Source organism: Symphalangus syndactylus, chromosome 23 (genome assembly GCF_028878055.3).
Source record: "Symphalangus syndactylus isolate Jambi chromosome 23, NHGRI_mSymSyn1-v2.1_pri, whole genome shotgun sequence".
In the NCBI taxonomy this organism is placed as follows: Eukaryota; Metazoa; Chordata; class Mammalia; order Primates; family Hylobatidae; genus Symphalangus; species Symphalangus syndactylus.
The window spans coordinates 48,591,728-48,609,129 of NC_072445.2; the positions used below are offsets into that span (position 1 = coordinate 48,591,728).

Genomic DNA, 17,402 nt, shown 5'->3' on the forward strand with positions numbered 1-17,402 from the left:
TGATTGCAAAAAGACTATAGACAGCCTCATCTCCATTATTGATTGCATATCAATACAATATCACAAAGTACTGTACTTTGCTTTAACATTTTTGCCTAGTAATAAATATATTACTCCAGCAATTTAATTTGCTTGGTGTGATTTTTTGTACTTTAACTTTTATAGACACTCCATTTTAATGTAGGTTTTTCAACAGCAGCACTACTGACATTTGGATGGCATAATATTTTGTTCTGAGGGCTGCTCTGTGTGTTGTAAGATGTTTAGCAACATATCTGGTCTCTGCTCACCAGATGCCAGCAGCACCCCCACTTCCAGTTATGACAGTCATAAACATCTTTACACATTGCCAAATGTCTCCTGGGAGGCAGAATCACCTCCTAACTGCTTGCCCTTTGAAAACCACTCATTTAGATTGATGGGGTTCAGAACACACTACCACAAAATATGGCATCTTGGCATTTCAGAAAACAGCAAAAACAGGAAGTTCACTCTGTAAGCTTCTCCCACCCTTCTCCCCTGAAGCAGGCCATAAAAGAATCCTCTGACGTTTCTATCAAGTAGGTTGTAAGAACCTTCATTCCAGAAGTACCCTCAAAGGCAGAGACACCAAGAAGAATCGGAACATACAGGCTTTGGTGAGTTCCCTACAGTTTATTAATGTTCAATCATGTTAGATAATACTCCTTTTTGTACAATTATATTTCTACATGACTGTCCACTTTTTAATCAACCTTAAGCATAAAAATACACATTTCTCTGTTTCTTTGGTTCTTCATTTCTGAAGGCTGTTTTTCATGTAAATTTATATTGAAGAAATCTGTAAGTTTTTCTTTTGTTACCTGTCTTTCGTTATAGGACTGTCAGGCATGAACCTATCTATGGGCAAGAAATGGAATCTCTTCTCTCCCACAAGATATGTCACTTGTATATAAGCATTTAATTGGGATTTGCCATTTTTAGAGAACTGAGTCATTTTTTTGTTTCAATAAGTAGATTTATCTCAATATACTTGATTTTATTCTGCTCCCTAATTGCATATTTTTGTTGCCTACATACCCTTTTTTTTCTATTTTCGGTTAAATGGAATGTCTTGTGTTTTGTGTGTGTGTGTGTGCGTATGTGTATTTTCTTTTTCTGACAACTTAAAAGGTTTACGATCTGTTTTCCATTTTTCTAAGGGTTATAGTCAGAACTTTGCATCATTTGTTGAAATCGTAACTGACAAAAAATCAGCTTGACTATATCTATTGATTCTCAGATATAAACCATTTTTTTAAATGAACATGTTCATACTTCCTTCCACTTTTGATAATGTGTATTTTTTAGTTTCTTTTTAATCTTATTTTCCATTTATTTTATTAGCATTAGTGAGATCCATGATTCTGTAATCTGCCTTTCCCATAAGACTTTTTCATCACCTTGAACTTTCACGTTCCCATATATCATTTAAAAGCGTAGTATTATACATGTTTTAATTACTGTTGGACAATAGAGCATTCCACCAAAGAATTAATTCTTACTTATATGTCCATTTTCTTCTAGGTCAACCCCAATGGTAAAAAGCTTTCCTAAAAAAATCATCCCTTTGGTTATACCGAAAAGACATGAATGAATAAATAAGAAAAAAAAAAAAAACTAAGCAGATATGTCACAGCTAAGATATTTTAGACAAATTCTAACAGAAAAATGTATTGGAGGATAAAGGGTATGTAGCCTGGATTTGAAGGGTAGCATTTTCTCTGAAGAGCCTGCTCTACTTTTCAATCTGAATCTTTTCAATACAGGCAAAAAAATTGGGATTGGAGGAAGTTAGGAGTGATAGTGTGTCAGCACATGCATGGTCCTAAGAGTTGTTACAATATCAAAATACTTCTCAGTACAGACTCACTTCCCTGACTTCCCAAGTGCCCTGATTCCTCTAGACTCCCCCAGCCCCTCACATAGGTCAACCCCTACAGTCTCACCACTATGAAACAATAAAAAAATCAATGCCTATCACTTCAGGGGGCCTCAGGCACACTGATCTATTGCTATAGCTTTCTGTTCTATTTGATGGTGCCTGTGCTAATTAGAATTTTAAATTATAAAATTTAAAATGATCCCTGGAAGTAAGCATGGCTGAGAGTCCCATTTCCTATTAGATAATAAGAGATGATTAACAGATAGGTAATAGATAAAGAGATAGACCAATTGATCCCTAGCTAGAAGTAGGCATGCTTCAGCTCTACTTTCCATCAGATAAGAAATGTGTGTGCCTGTGCACATACACATAATGAAGTGTGAGGAACCTTTCACAAGGAAAGTTATCATCCACCTCACTTCTGATTAGCATACAGCTAAATATTTAATTCTTTTGCCTAAAGAAAACATAACTCTCGAAGAGTGAGAATTACATTTGTGAAGTCTCTGGACACATCATCCTTAAATCTGGCATTATTTTTTATCAGGCATTAAAATGTGTCCAAAGGCACACATGATTCAGAACAAGCATGTGACATATAATTCATAGAGACCTCATAGAACTAGACCAGAAGATATGAATAGTATAGCAGTAATTAAAAGAAAAAAATAAGAATTACAGGGAAAATTTCCAAATGCTTCCACTATGGTTTTCTTATTTAAGGAGTAAATGCCCTCAAGCCACTGACAACAGATTAAGAACTTGCATTCTGGGGACACTAAGGGAAACTGATGATCTCCAAAGCCCTAGCAAAAACAAACACTGAACATGAACACTTCCAAAAAAACAAAAGCATGTCTTATTATTGTTAAAAGAAAAAACTTCAGATAAATTAATTTCAGCAGAGTTTAAACGAGCAAAAAGACAATTAATGAATGAGGCAGCACCCTAAATGAGTAATGGTTTAGAGAGCTCCACTCTGCAAAGTGGGCAGGCAGTATTTACACACAGAAAAATAAAATGACAAACAGAAATAGTGTCATTGATTACAGCTCCTCCTTTGCCTTATTTGGACATGTCTGAGCAGTCTGTAGCCTGTAATTGGCTGAAAGCTCAGCTGCTAAGATTGGCCAAGACTCAGCTACTTGTTACAAGAATATACTCTTAATTTAGGTTGCAGTTTGTTTACATACTAAGTTAGATTGCAGTTTACTGAAAATGGGGCAGCATTAGGCCAAATTCAATTCAACAATATGTATGAAGTTAATCTAAATAGTAGGATGTCATTGCATTTTGCTTATTCTAAAAATAGCGCCATTCAAAAAAAAAAAAACACTATTGATCTTTTCTCCACTGTGTCCTTTACATTGTCTAATATTTTATATTGAAAATAGCATACATCCTATTTAATTTTTTAGTCCAAGCATTAGAAGATAACTATTTAGAATTTTTCAATTCATAGACAATACACCTTTAATCATTTCATATTTCATTTTATTTAAGACAATTCACTACTAATATAAATTGAAATATCTTTGTGATACATTTATTCTGAGGATTTTTTTTAACTCTTCATTTCTTTCACTCTTTAATATCCCTTAGCATATCTTGCAGTAGACACCTCTTAAGTTATATGAAGAAATTTTTTGTTGTTTTTTTGAGATGGAGTCTCCCTCTGTTGCCTAGGCTGGAGTGCAGTGGTGTGATCTTGGCTCACTGCAACCTCCGCCTCCTGGGTTCAAGCGATTCTCCTGCCTGAGTAGCTGGGATTACATGTGCCTGCCACCACGCCTGGCTAATTTTTGTATTTTTAGTAGAGACAGGGTTTCACCATGTTGGCCAGGCTGGTCTCAAAACCCTGACCTCGAGTGATCCACCCGCCTCGGCCTCTCAAAGAGCTGGGATTACAGGCGTGAGCCATCGTGCCTGGCCTGTAAAGGATTTTAAATATACTTTGCTTCATACATGACAGAAGAAAAAACAAAATTATTCCAAACTTAAAAACAGATAAACAAAAGAAAATGCAAATTTTGTTCCAAATTAGGAATAAAAACCAACCTGATGTTACTTAATGTTAAAAATTAGAGTTCTTTAGAAAAGATGGCAAACTTGTTTATTAGTTTCAGGTACTAAACATAGCATGGGAACTTTAGCATCATTTGAGCTATTTATTCAGCTACTTGACATAAATCAACCATCACCCCTCAGTTTCATCACAAGCCCTCAGACCAAAAATGGCAAACAAATGAAGTTTTGTAAAGTTTTAAAATATACAACCCTATTCTTACTGAACTTCTTTATTGTTCTAAATTAAGGGCACAGTTTGATAAATAGAAAGGCTGGCAAGAAAGCACATATAAAAATTAAGGTGAAAGGGGGTCACATGCATAGCAGTTAGAAGAATAGGAAAACTATGATTTTTGCATAATATATGGCTTTGCATTATTTATATATTGCAATATTCCATTCACAGGAAATGTGAGGCGGTAGAGCAGCAAGGAAACAAACAATAAATTTTACAGAGAAACATGTACCTCTTTGCAGTCAAATAAATCGACTGACCGCCACTGAATAAACACAGCTTAGGTTTTCTTAGATTGCCCTTATCCTGGCTATCTACAAACATTGCAACACCTTTAAATTTTAAGATTAAGTTGTCATTGTCAGTTCTTATAACAGATTTTCTTACTCTTAAGTTTATGGGAGAGGAGGAGAATATAGGATAATGTTAATTTCTCTGCCACACAGCTCTGCTTTCTTAATAATTCAGACTCTTGCCATCCAGGGAAAAAATGAATACCTAATGTGAGTATATGGAATCCTGACCCAGCTTTCAGATTGAGAGAGTCTATGAATCATCACATTTGATGTTTATGATTCAAAATGTAGGATTGCCTTAAACTAAGGCAATTAGGAAAATAGTTTTTCAGAGACGTTAGTCTTTGTTAAGATTTCTAGGTCCCCATAAGAGCACTTAGTCAGATAATTGCTAAAGCACATATGTGGCTCTAGGAACTATAGAAAAAGTAAATGCCGTAGGAAGATTATTTTTTAAATTACCTCATTCATCAGTCTATTTTAAGAGATAGCAAATTTGAAACTAAAGGTCACAGGCTGCTTTAGATGCATGGACTTAAAAATTAGAGGAAGTCATCAATAAAACTTAGTTCTTATTCATTATAATCATTTCATTTAGGAAGTTTCCAAAAGGTGAATGGAATTTTTAAGCCCATGAAAGATGAATTTTTGTCACCTTAGCCCCAGAGTGGCTTAGGTTCTGAGAAGGTAGAGAGATCATAAGTTAATAACAGTTTACACACTCCTATCCTTGAAAAGAGTGGAAATTACTGGCTAGAATTTCAGTTTATTACATGGTATACCAGAATGATGGGTGTAAGTGTGTCTGTGTGTGTGTGTGTGCACGCACGTGTATGTTTGCCCTGGAAAACTACTGTATCACTTCTCCAAAATAAACTCTTAAATCAGGGGTTATAGCTTGTTTGTCTTAGAAGTGGGTCCACAGGATGTTTACAAGAGAATTCATTCCCCAGCCTTCCTCACATGACTCCTGATTTTCTGTGAAGTAATAATTGTTCCTTCATTTAACTCAACTATAGAATTATTAGGTTGGTGCGAAAGTGATTGTAGTTTTTACCATTTAAAAGTAAAGCCCAAAACTACAATTACTTTTGCACTGAACTACTTCTTTCATATTCTTTACCTTTAGCCTCTCCAAGCTTCTGTTTCTTCATCTGTAAACTGGAGAGAATAATATCACTTAACACATATGTTAAAATCATAAGAAATAAACAGATGAAGATGTACATTCAAAGTACCATACAGATATGTAATTTTTAAAAACACAAAATGTGTATTTTAAAAAGACAAAACAAAATGTAAAAAGAAACAAAATGAGGGAAATTTAATGACAGCGTAACAGGGGACTGAAAATCCTGATTTCTCAGTCCTTATTCTATACTCTTGGTATTTAGTGTAAAAATTTTAAAATCTTTACCTAGCAATCTTGAGGAAAAAACTTGATAACTGATAATACATGAGACTGCTACCTAAGTGAAATATAATCCTATATATTCAACAAACTGTAGAGAAATAAGATAAATTTTAAAGTAAATGACTTCTGTAGTTTTATAGATCCTCCAAACCAAACTAGTCTCAGATCTCACCTTCATCATTTCTCTCATTTCCTTTTGGCCTAATTAATCAAAATCCTTCCTAGAATGTTCATTTCTGGCCAGTATGTCTTCCTGAATATGAATAAGAAATAAAATACCATTTGATGTTTGAAATTATGGGGGTAATCTCAATGACGGAAATAGATGACCAGGAAAAGGGAAACGAATGCCTGATTCATTATATTCATGAAGATGTCAAAGGTTTATAAAGCCAATATCTGGGAAAGAGAAAACTGTGAGACTTCCAGATCTTCTCTGGTGAAGTGTGTTTCCCGCAACGATCACCAACATGAACATCAAAGGATCGCCATGGAAAGGTATGTGTGACAACTCACTGGGTTGTTGGTTGTATCGACACTCCTGTGGGGGGATTAATGTGAAATTTTAAGTAGTAACAAGAGCTTGCAGGTTTACAAGGTTTAGAAGCACAATCTAATGATTCCTCTAGGAAGCAATTTTACAAGGGCACCACAGAACGGAACAATGGTTCTCAAACAGGGGAATCCTCTCTTCTCCCAGAGGCATTTGACAATGTCGGGAGATGTTTAGGGTTGTCTTAACTGAGGTGGGGAAGTGAGGGAAAAGTGCTATTGGTATCTAATGGATAGGGATCAGAGATGCTACTAAACATCCTTCAATGCATGGGACAGCCCCCAGAACAAGGAGTTATTCAACTCAAAATGCTAGTAATATCAGGATTGAGAAACTCTGGACTAGAATAAGACTCAAAGAGTCTATGGGTCCAATTTGCCACAACTCCCAAAGGGACGAAGTAACATTTTCTGGTTATCAGGCCTCTAATGTGGATTGGCCAACTTGAATCAACCTGATGAAACTTTCAATTGTGAAGCCATAAAATAGACACTAACGATAGAATTGTCTTTTCTATTCTTTGTCAATTTGGTTCAAGCCAAATGACATTTCAAAAGGAAAAACAGGCTGCCTAGTAATAACTAATCACCTTTACTTTCTTGGTTGACATTTGCAAGGAAAATAAATTAGTAACAACCATAAAATGTGTTTCGAATGAAATGAACAACAAAAATGTGTCTATTTTATCTCATCTTGGGCTTTAAAAATCTGTTCCATGCTAAATGTGCAGATAATTGTACTCAGAGTTACAGAACATCTATCCAGTTGTGAATTTCCTAGACCTCCTATTCCAATTTATCTACAAAGCACATTTTATTTACACATACAGAAAAAATATACGTGTGGTTTCATCATATGATTATAGTATGCATAAAATAAACTTTTTGGAAGCGTCATGTTTCTGAAAAATTAAAAGTCTATAATAGGAATCATCTCAAACCAAAATTTTATTTTACAACTAAAAGGTTTAGTCACTTCCTACACTAAGCAATTTTTTAGGCATTTTTAAGTGTTTAGGTTTAGGTACTTTTTCACAAACTAAACTTTAGCATTTGCCTAGTTTTATCTTGGGCATTTCCGATTGCATTTATTAAAAGTTTTGAAGGACTTAAGTTTTGTGATAAACACAGTTTTATATTGGGCATTCTTTTGGGGTAATGCCACTGAAGTTAACAAGTGATTTTAATTTGGTAGCTATATATCGTTTCTTTCCTTTTGAAAGTATAAATTATTGATACGTTATAGGACTGTAACTGTCCATTTGCTGAGATAGCAAATTGATGACAAAGCTTTGAAAACCTTCAACAATGATCAGAGTGTTTTGTAATTAGAGCAGGAAAAGTGGATAAAATCAAGCTTTCTGGGGCCTCTGTTGTGATGCAGTCAATCAAAGGCAAATAAGTTGTTGTTCTTTATAAGTGATGGCAACAACCTATGTAAACACTGAGCCGTCACGGCTACTCATGCGGCCCCCATTACACAGATGCAGACTGAGAGCCCACAGGTGTACGCGATGTGACAAGACAATGTGCAAAGACCACAGTATTGGCATCCTGCCTCTCTCACCCACTAATAATACGACTTGGGGAAATCACTTAACCTCCGTAAGCCATCTGTTTCATCAATATAATTTGATGATAATTACAAAGGCCCAGTGTATCTCACAAGGTTATTATGAAGCTCAAATATAGAAAAAAAATGTAATGCTTTTGGCAAAGTGTCAAACACATGCATGGGATTATTATCATGAGTTAGCAGATCTAAGCTACAGAATTATTTTTATGTTAGAATTCTCTTCATACTCAGTATTAGCAATCAAACAATCATGTGTTTATTCTTATCAGGCAGGATGATAAATCGAAATGATCAACTGTGCTGTTTTTGTTATATCAGTGTCTAAAATGTAAATTATCAGACACACCTAGTTAAAAAAAAAATTACAAAGTGCTGGACAGCCTGACTGCTGAAAATCTGCAGAAACTCCCAAGACATTAAACTATCTTAAGAGAATCATCCAAACACCCTAGCTCAGAATTAATTTAAGCTCCAAATGTTTGCAAAGTACAGAAGCACTTCTGGGAGCCGTACAAAAATGCAGGAAGTAACCCACTTCTCAAACTATATATCTGTGCAAACATAATTATATAGCTACATTTACACAGTGGAAGGCGTTTGTTCTTCCCCCATCCCAGCCATTACAGTAGCAAATCAGGCAGCTGAGGGCAGTGGGGAGCAATAAGGCTTTCCTTGGCAGGATTACTTTTGAAAACCTCCGTGGAATAGATCATCTCAGAGTGGCTCGCGTTCTTATTTAAGCAGGGTCCCTCTTGCTGCTGCTGGTGTCAAACCTGCTCCTGTGCCACAGCGTGGCCCCCTTGCCCATCTGTCCCGGTGGGGCTGCCAGATGCCAGGTGACTCTTCGAGACCTGTTTGACCGTGCCGTCGTCCTGTCCCACTACATCCATAACCTCTCCTCAGAAATGTTCAGCGAATTCGTAAGTACCATGCTTCTGGCTTCCTCTGTGAAGGAACGTTCACATGAACCATTGGGCTCTGCTACACGTTAACCTAGAAAACCTCCCAAGCCAAATTTCGAATGATACACTTTAACACGTGAAAGAAGACACCAGCTCATAAGATGTGGAACAAGAAGAAAGGGACAGTGCCATGAAATCTCCAAGATTCTCAAAGAATGTAATGACTTTCAAATTTTTTCTTTAATTCACTTTATTTTTTAAAAATAAAAAAAGTTAAACACCTGACCTAAAGCATGCTTAAGTGGGGCTAAGGAGAAGGAAGGGTGTTGATTTCTTGTTCTTGAATGTAGAGGTCAGACTCCACAGGCATTCTTCACTTAGCACGGAATAGATATCCAATAATGAAGAACTGCACTGCAGCGAATTGGGTGGATTGAATAGAATTAAACTGAGCTGAATCCATGGTGGGGAAAATAAACAAATAATAACTTTCCAAAAACCCCAAGATGCTAGAAATAATTTTTCTGAGATTTTCAGTATATGGGTTTATAATAACAATAAAGGGCTAGTTTAGAATTGGAAACCGGTGCTTTTTTCTTTCTTTTCCTCCCTTCCTTCCTTCCTTCCTTCCATTCCCTTCCTTCCTCCCTTCCCTTCCCTTCCTTCCTTGCTTGCTTCCTTCCTTCCTTTCCTCCCTCCCTCCCTTGTTCCCTCCCTCCTTCCTTCTTTCCTTCCTCCCTTCCTTCCTTGCTTCCCCTCCCTCTCTTGTTCCTTCCTTCCTTCCCTCCTTCCTTCCTTGCTTCCCCTCCCTCTTGTTCCTTCCTTCCTTCCCCCCTTCCTTCCTTCCCCCCTTCCTTCCTTCCCCCCTTCCTTCCTTCCCTCCTTCCTTCCTTCCTCCCTTTCCTTTCTTTTACAGAAATATGTACTCTATTTCTGAATAACCTATTTTGGAAATCATAGGTTAACTCTTCTAGGTCAATCAAGGAGCAGACAACAGATTAGTGCTTTAATAAATCAAGGGCCTCCATAGAGAATAAACATACATTTATAAAATTATTTTTACTCTCTGATTTCGCTTTCATCCTCCATTTTTGAACGGCCATCTTTTGTCTTCCAAATCTTCCTAGTAATTCCTTTAGACTTTTATAAGTTTTGCTAAAGACTAGTCTTTCCTGTCAATGTGTCAGCTCATTTTTTATTCTGTTCTTATCCTCAGTCCATTGTTTATATTTCCTAAAATTGTGTGCCCTGTTTCTGACTTATTTTGTCATAATTTAAAAAAAAAGTTGTATTCCGTGTCTATCATGAACTTGGTAAGGTATAGGTGTGTGGACTCAGAGAAACTTTTTAGAGAAAAGTTATAATTTTATAATGCCTATTAAGAGAAGTCTATCAGTTCGGGCCCACAGTAAATAAGAGATTAAATGAATACATGTAAATACATTTGCACTATGGCATTTGGCTCAAATGCTGAAGAAAGATGATTCTCAATACAACATTTAATGTTGCATATTTTTGCTATTTTTAGCGTTTGCTTTCCAAATAGCAACTTGTGTGACTTGTGTGAATGGTAAAAGTAAACAACAAGGGAATTGCAAAGAAGGGAAAAGATTGAGATTTATGAAAACTAGATGAAAAAATGAGTTTACAGAGATAATGGGGGGAAGTAGGCAAAAGGGTTACTTTCTTAATTCTTTAGTTTTCATTTTTATGTAGCTCTAATGTTTAAAAATTACACATCTGCTGAATGTATTAGTATTCTGGTAATGGATTCATTTATTCAATGCTCAAACAACCCCAACTAATTGAATTTGTCTCATCATTTCCAGGATAAACGGTATACCCATGGCCGGGGGTTCATTACCAAGGCCATCAACAGCTGCCACACTTCTTCCCTTGCCACCCCTGAAGACAAGGAGCAAGCCCAACAGATCAATGTGAGTCCTTCATCCAGATTTTGTACCAAAACAACCAAGGCAGTATACGGGTATTATCATGGTGATAGGTTATTAGAGGTGCTGTAATAGCTAGTGGTAATTGTACATGCAGAGAAAAATATAGGAAGAATAAGCAGTCAAAAAATTACATTATGTAGTTTATGAAATATAAGTCAAATCAAATGCTAAGTAAAGATGGTAGCAGCAATCTAAATAGCAGATCCATACCCATACATTGTCCTTGCAGATAACATTATTTTAACCAATGCCTTGTTGCTAGGATTGTATATATATATTATATGAAAGTTTGAACTGAATTGGACTTCTGTGGGTAAATATACATTTATGCATATGTAAGAAAAACAAATGAAGTTTTATTTATTACATGTTACTCATGACTCGTACATCCACAGCATGTTACATTACTGACCCCTGCACTATTGGAGCCATCTCTTCTGGACCTCAAGACTCTACTCTGGTTCTATTTCTGCTTCTCTGACACCTCTTTTTCATTCTTCACTGACTCTTCTGCCCTCTCTTACTTCTTAGTTAAAAGTCACCACTTCCCTCACAAAAAAAAAAAAAAAAAAAAACAGATCCTGTAAAACATAATATTTTGCTTTTCACAGCTACAACAATTGCCACTGTTCTGATGACTACCAAGTCTGTATGTCAAGCCCCAATTATGTATCTCAGCTTCAATCTTCTATTGCTATAATCTCTCCCTTTTTGTTGTTTCCCATAATCACAGCCTTAACATGATTTAAAACAAACATCTTATATACATGCCACCTACAAATTCAATGTATTCTCCATTTACAATTTTAGGAATGGCACCAACATTTCTGTCTGCTATGTTCATTAATAATAATTATGATAATAAGAGAAGGAGGAGAAAGAGACAGGGGAGAAGGAGGAGGAAGAGGAAATATTTATTGAGATCTACAGGTTATCACTAATCAGAAATCCCAAATACTCCAGAATCCTAAGTTTTTTGAGCACCTACATGATGCTAAAAAAAATGCTCATTGGAGTATTTCAGATTTCAGATTTTTTAATTAGGAATGCTCAACTTGTACTACATGGCCAGATACTTTATGGTCATTACTATATTTAATCCTCATAAATATCCTATAACACAAGGTACTGTTATTACACTCACTGAGATAAGGAAACTGAGGCTCAGAAAGGTTATGGAATTTGTACCAGTCACATGGCAAGTAAACAGTGAGCCTGGGCTTCATTCTATTCAAAACCCTTACTCTTAATCATTGTGTTGCAATGCTCCCAGAAAAACTACACTGACACTCACTTTATGGCCTATACCTCTTTATAGCTCCTTTCTTTCATATCCTCGTACATTCCATTGCAATGTCCATTTATTTCTTCTTTATTGATTTTGTTACTACTAGACTAGTTCACGGACATCTACAAAGTAAGCATTTTAAATCACAGATAATCAGCTACTTGGAGTCTCCTACACGATCGTGATAGTAAGCAAAAACTAAGCAGCCAGAGCTCCATTGTGAGTTCCATGGTTATTCAAGATAACATTGATTCCATTTTATTCACCTGCATAAGCCAAGAGAACAGACTGCTCTGCCAGCAGCATGGGGCAGGGGGTTGTATAGATCAAGGAAAGCATGTTGATGAATTCCATGTCATCTTCATTGTCTCTTCGTTCTAGGATCCCAAAATAAAACTACAAATCAAAAATGAATAGTTTGATGAACAATTTGATTCATTAGTATGAATGAATGCTTGGATGAGAGTGATTTGGGCCCCTTGGCATGGACCCCAGTGGAATCTATTTCTCATGAGTCAGATACTCTGGGCACCTACTGAGTTCCAGCAAAACTTTAGTTTCTCCCCAGGGACAAGCAAATCAATGAAATACGAAAGATCTTACTAAGTGGACAGATGGTAGAATTTCAGAGGAAAAAAAAAATTCTTCATTTTATCAATTAGAACTCTCATTAGAAAAAGTGGTTACTGAAATAAGCCAGATTTTTTTTTAATTTTAGCAAAGTTTAGGCCAATAGTTTAAATTTTGCATTTCTACAACTTCTATCACCTAAAGAAAAATGTACCTACACATAGGAATAAAAAAAGATAGTCCAGCCTCTCTAAGCAAAAATCACATGTAACTAACCACATTGTATTTTACCTATTTTGATGCAATTGTTCTATATGGTTTCGTAGCAAAAAGACTTTCTGAGCCTGATAGTCAGCATATTGCGATCCTGGAATGAGCCTCTGTATCATCTAGTCACGGAAGTACGTGGTATGCAAGAAGCCCCGGAGGCTATCCTATCCAAAGCCGTAGAGATTGAGGAGCAAACCAAACGGCTTCTAGAGGGCATGGAGCTGATAGTCAGCCAGGTGAGCAGCCTCCCGGTGCTTCTTTGTTTTTCTCATTAATATAAGCAGTGACTTCTGTGATGAGAAATATTTCCCTTTCAAAGAAGGAAATTTAGGCATTCCATATTTTAGACCGCTATTAAATAAAGCAAGAGCCTAGTCATTCATAGTCATAAATTCTAATGTAAATGAATCTTAAAATGCTATTTGACAAATGTCATTTTCCCTACACTATATGCAAAACTACAAAAGACTTGCCCCTTCCTGAGGACAAGAAGTTAAGTGTTTTCAAGGGAGAGAAAACTAGAGAATAGAATCTGCAAGATACATGTTTTCTGCAGAGTATCCCAGGACACCCACTATTGAAAATTCTTTCTCTTTTCTCCCCTCGCCAGCGGATGAGAGTGGGAAGGGAGAAAGAAGAAAACCAAAATTAGATTGGATGGGCCCTCAGCCACTCACCCCGATATGCTGCACAGACTTGTCAGGGAGGAGCAGATATTAACATGACAAGACGATGACATCAGTGCACACAGGTTGCATTGATTTCACGAGGTCCCACAAGCACTAGATTGCAGTGAGTCACAAAAGAAGGAGATATACCTTTTCTGGAATGTTTTCATTTTGTAATTTATAGAAAGTTGCCTCATTCTAAATTTTGTTTTTTCTTGGGACTCCAAAATCAAAACTCATGTCATTGTACTTAATCTCCCCCAAATAATCTGTCATATTTAGATTGTGTTAGTATTTGCAATAGATATCTCCATTCAGATGGGATAATTTCAACATTAGTGAGATAATATCTAAAAAGCTTCTGAGGTTTTCAGGGATAATGTACCATCTAAAGAAAAATATATGATTATAGGAATAATAACGGAACAATTTTGTATTTCTGTACAAAATTTTGTGTACTAAGTACATGTTATCATGTATCATTTTTGTTATTTTCATGTGAGAAAAATATGTCCAAAACAAACACAAAGCACATTTTAACCTTGGAATGTATGAAATAAATCCCTTGATTTTCCAGTTATTTTCTTCATTACTGTAAACCTAATTTCTGAGGTCACTAATTTGTTCTATAGTACTTCATTTTCTGTTCTTTTTTCTCTACCACTTATTTATTTATTCTTGTTCATATCATTATCCCTTACACAGTAAATTTTGTCTTAGGGCTCAAGTATCAAAAATTAAAAACAAAAACATAAAGCCAGTCAATGAATACACACACACACACACGCATGCACACACGTGCACACATGCACACACAGACACACACACTTTAAATTCCAACAGGGAATCCCAGATTTGAAAAATATTCTCACTCTGTAGGAAAAGGTTTAGCAGATTGGTGTCTACATCCAGATATATACCTAATAGCTCTCCAAACTAGCTGACATCTCTAAAGTTGCTAAAATGGTTACTTGGTCTCTAAGACCTCTGGGCTTTCCTGGTTTGCAAAAGCTTACAGAGTGTGAAGAAACATAACATGCCCTCTGTTGTGCTGCTCAGCCTCCTTTTGTTATCACAGCCATGCCCCCAACCCTACCACACAGCCCTCACCACTGAAGGGTTGCTGCCAGCAACCCCCCGACTTTTTTTTTTTTTTTTTTAGACAAGGTCTCACTGTGTCACCCATGCTGGAGTGCAGTGGCATGATCTCGGCTCACTGCAATCTCTGCCTCCCGGGTTCAAGCGATCCTCATGCCTCAGCCTCCCAAGTAGCTGGGACAACAGGTGTGCACCAATAGGCACAGCTAATTTTTGTATGTTTTTGTAGAGATGGGATTTCACCATGTTGGCCAGGCCGGTCTTGAACTCCTGACCTCAAGTGATCCACCTGCCTCTGCCTCTCAAAGTGCGTGAACCAGTGTAAGCCACCACACCCGGCCTGTACTGTTTTCTTGTAGGTGCTTTTCCCAGCACCTCCCAGCCCAGGGACCTCAAAAGAAAGCAATTGTTTCCCCTAGAAATTTGAGGAAATGAAAATCTCCTGAGTATGTAAGCAGCTTTTCTTAGTCATGGTCATCACTAAATTACCTGTACCCCAAAGCATCAAGTACGAGTACAATCTTCATCTTTTTTAAAGTTTTTGGAACATGCACTATATAGGGAATAGATTGAGTTCAGAGCAGAAAGAAAATAAATGATGTCGGAAAGAATAAAGCACAAAGGATACATCAGGGACGGGGAAATGAAATAGTTCTCTTGTGAGAGCACCGAAGCTAGCTACTCCACTGTCTCTTGGTCAAATCTATGCCAATATTTACATAGTACCTTTCCGGTTCTTCATCTCTCTACTCCCTGCAAAAAAATACTTCATCTGTGATCACATAGACGTCAGAAAACCTAAACAGGTATTCTGCTTCTAGTTTTTAGATTAATAGGTTTCTGATACACTGGCCCAGATATACAAAAATCATTGCCTTTGTCTAAAACTTTACATTCATATCTCATTCTCAATTCTTAATTCAACAGTTAGAAAGCACAAGGACATACAAATACTAATAACATGAAGAATAAGTCACTCTTTTTTTGTGATTAGGTTCATCCTGAAACCAAAGAAAATGAGATCTACCCTGTCTGGTCGGGACTTCCATCCCTGCAGATGGCTGATGAAGAGTCTCGCCTTTCTGCTTATTATAACCTGCTCCACTGCCTACGCAGGGATTCACATAAAATCGACAATTATCTCAAGCTCCTGAAGTGCCGAATCATCCACAACAACAACTGCTAAGCCCACATCCGTTTCATCTATTTCTGAGAAGGTCCTTAATGATCCATTCCACTGCAAGCTTCTTTTAGTTTTATCTCTTTTGAATGCATGCTTGGGTGTAACAGGTCTCCTCTTAAAAAATAAAAACTGACTCCTTAGAGACATCAAAATCTAAAATGCCGATTTGTCAAAGTTTCTTCTCTTCATGTAATAGAAAATCAAAAGAAAATATATCACTCCCATTAAGAAGTTCTTATCAGAATGTGTCACAAACAACAGAAGCTAGCCTTGCACATAAGACAATTAACAGCTTACTTTAAAATCACAGTAGATTATTGTGGGTCAGGTTATTAGAATCAAAGAGTTAGATTATTAATCGTGCTAGTCATTCTACAAAGAAGATTGAATTCTCTGGATTCTTTATGAAAGCAGGCATGTTCTGTCAGTTAACTTTCAGTGTTATGACAGACAATATAAGTACTGTGCAACTGCAAAGCCTCCAAATAGCATGGAGTTTACTGAGCAGTCTAAAAATTGTTAGGATATAAACATGACATGGATTTCTCTTTTTCTAATAGCTGTGTTCAATCATTCTCTACTAAATTCCCATCTTTTTTGCATTATCTTACACACATTGCATGTTCTAGTAATTCTGAGTCTAACAAGTCTGGTCCAGTCAGGTTTCAACTCCATATTTAAATTATTTAATGCTTTTCTCTCCCCCTGTGTTGGCTCAAAGGACCTAACAGAGAAAGCAGATGTGGTCAGTTCCTGCAACTTTTCTTCCCCCTCTCTCTTCTGGATCTCCATTCCTCTGGCTGTGTTGGAATGGGATAGAGGACTAGGAGAGATGAAAAAGTTCAAACATCACTGACTTAGGTAGTACTATTGTACCCTTTCCCTTGTTGACAGGGACCGACCTTGGATTTTCTCTGAGTAGTGGGTGTCTTTCTAGTGGAGTTGATTTGTAATTTCCAAGATACCAACCAGTGAGGACACCACACAGTTGAGTTTCTTTCCCAGGGGAAATGCTCTGGCTTGATTCTCCTATTCGCCCCATAGCTCTGCCATCCGTAGCATTCTCCACGGCCTCTGCTATTGTTCCCCTCATCCTGCGGGAACTCTGTTGAAGAAAACTGGCATGAGGTCAGCTATGTGTCAACTGCCCCACAGGAAACTCATGCATCATAACTTCTCCAAGCAATGAAGCAGCAATAGGACTAGGTCATTCCCAGGGTCTCTACCAATTCCCTTCTCCCATTGACATAGACACAGAGTAGATCAGAAGTTGGATTCATTAGCAGACATTCACCTCAGAAATGAGATGCTAGTCTTTCCTTCTTTTAAACCTAGGGAGTAATTCTCTCTATCAGCAAATATCTTGGAGAGTCAACCTCACAAACATTCTCTACTAGGTCACTGAATTATAACACCCTCCTCAAA

At 36.9% G+C, this 17,402-nt stretch overlaps 1 protein-coding gene across 2 annotated transcripts; it reads left to right on the forward strand.

Annotated features, from left to right (window-relative positions):
* Positions 1–562: 562 nt before the first annotated feature.
* On the forward strand, positions 563–16,136 carry PRL (prolactin). 2 transcript variants are annotated; one of them, XM_055263886.1, is made up of 6 exons: positions 563–638; positions 6,289–6,413; positions 8,788–8,963; positions 10,775–10,882; positions 13,085–13,264; positions 15,789–16,136. In XM_055263886.1, exons 2-6 carry the CDS (start codon positions 6,386–6,388, stop codon positions 15,978–15,980), a joined length of 684 nt encoding a protein of 227 aa, XP_055119861.1. In that variant the 5' UTR covers positions 563–638; positions 6,289–6,385; the 3' UTR covers positions 15,981–16,136. The 2 variants fall into 2 exon arrangements, with proteins under 2 accessions (XP_055119861.1, XP_055119860.1); XM_055263885.1 differs by lacking the exon at positions 563–638 and having other exon boundaries at positions 6,386–6,413; positions 8,785–8,963; positions 15,789–15,980.
* The last annotated feature ends 1,266 nt before the right edge of the window (positions 16,137–17,402 follow it).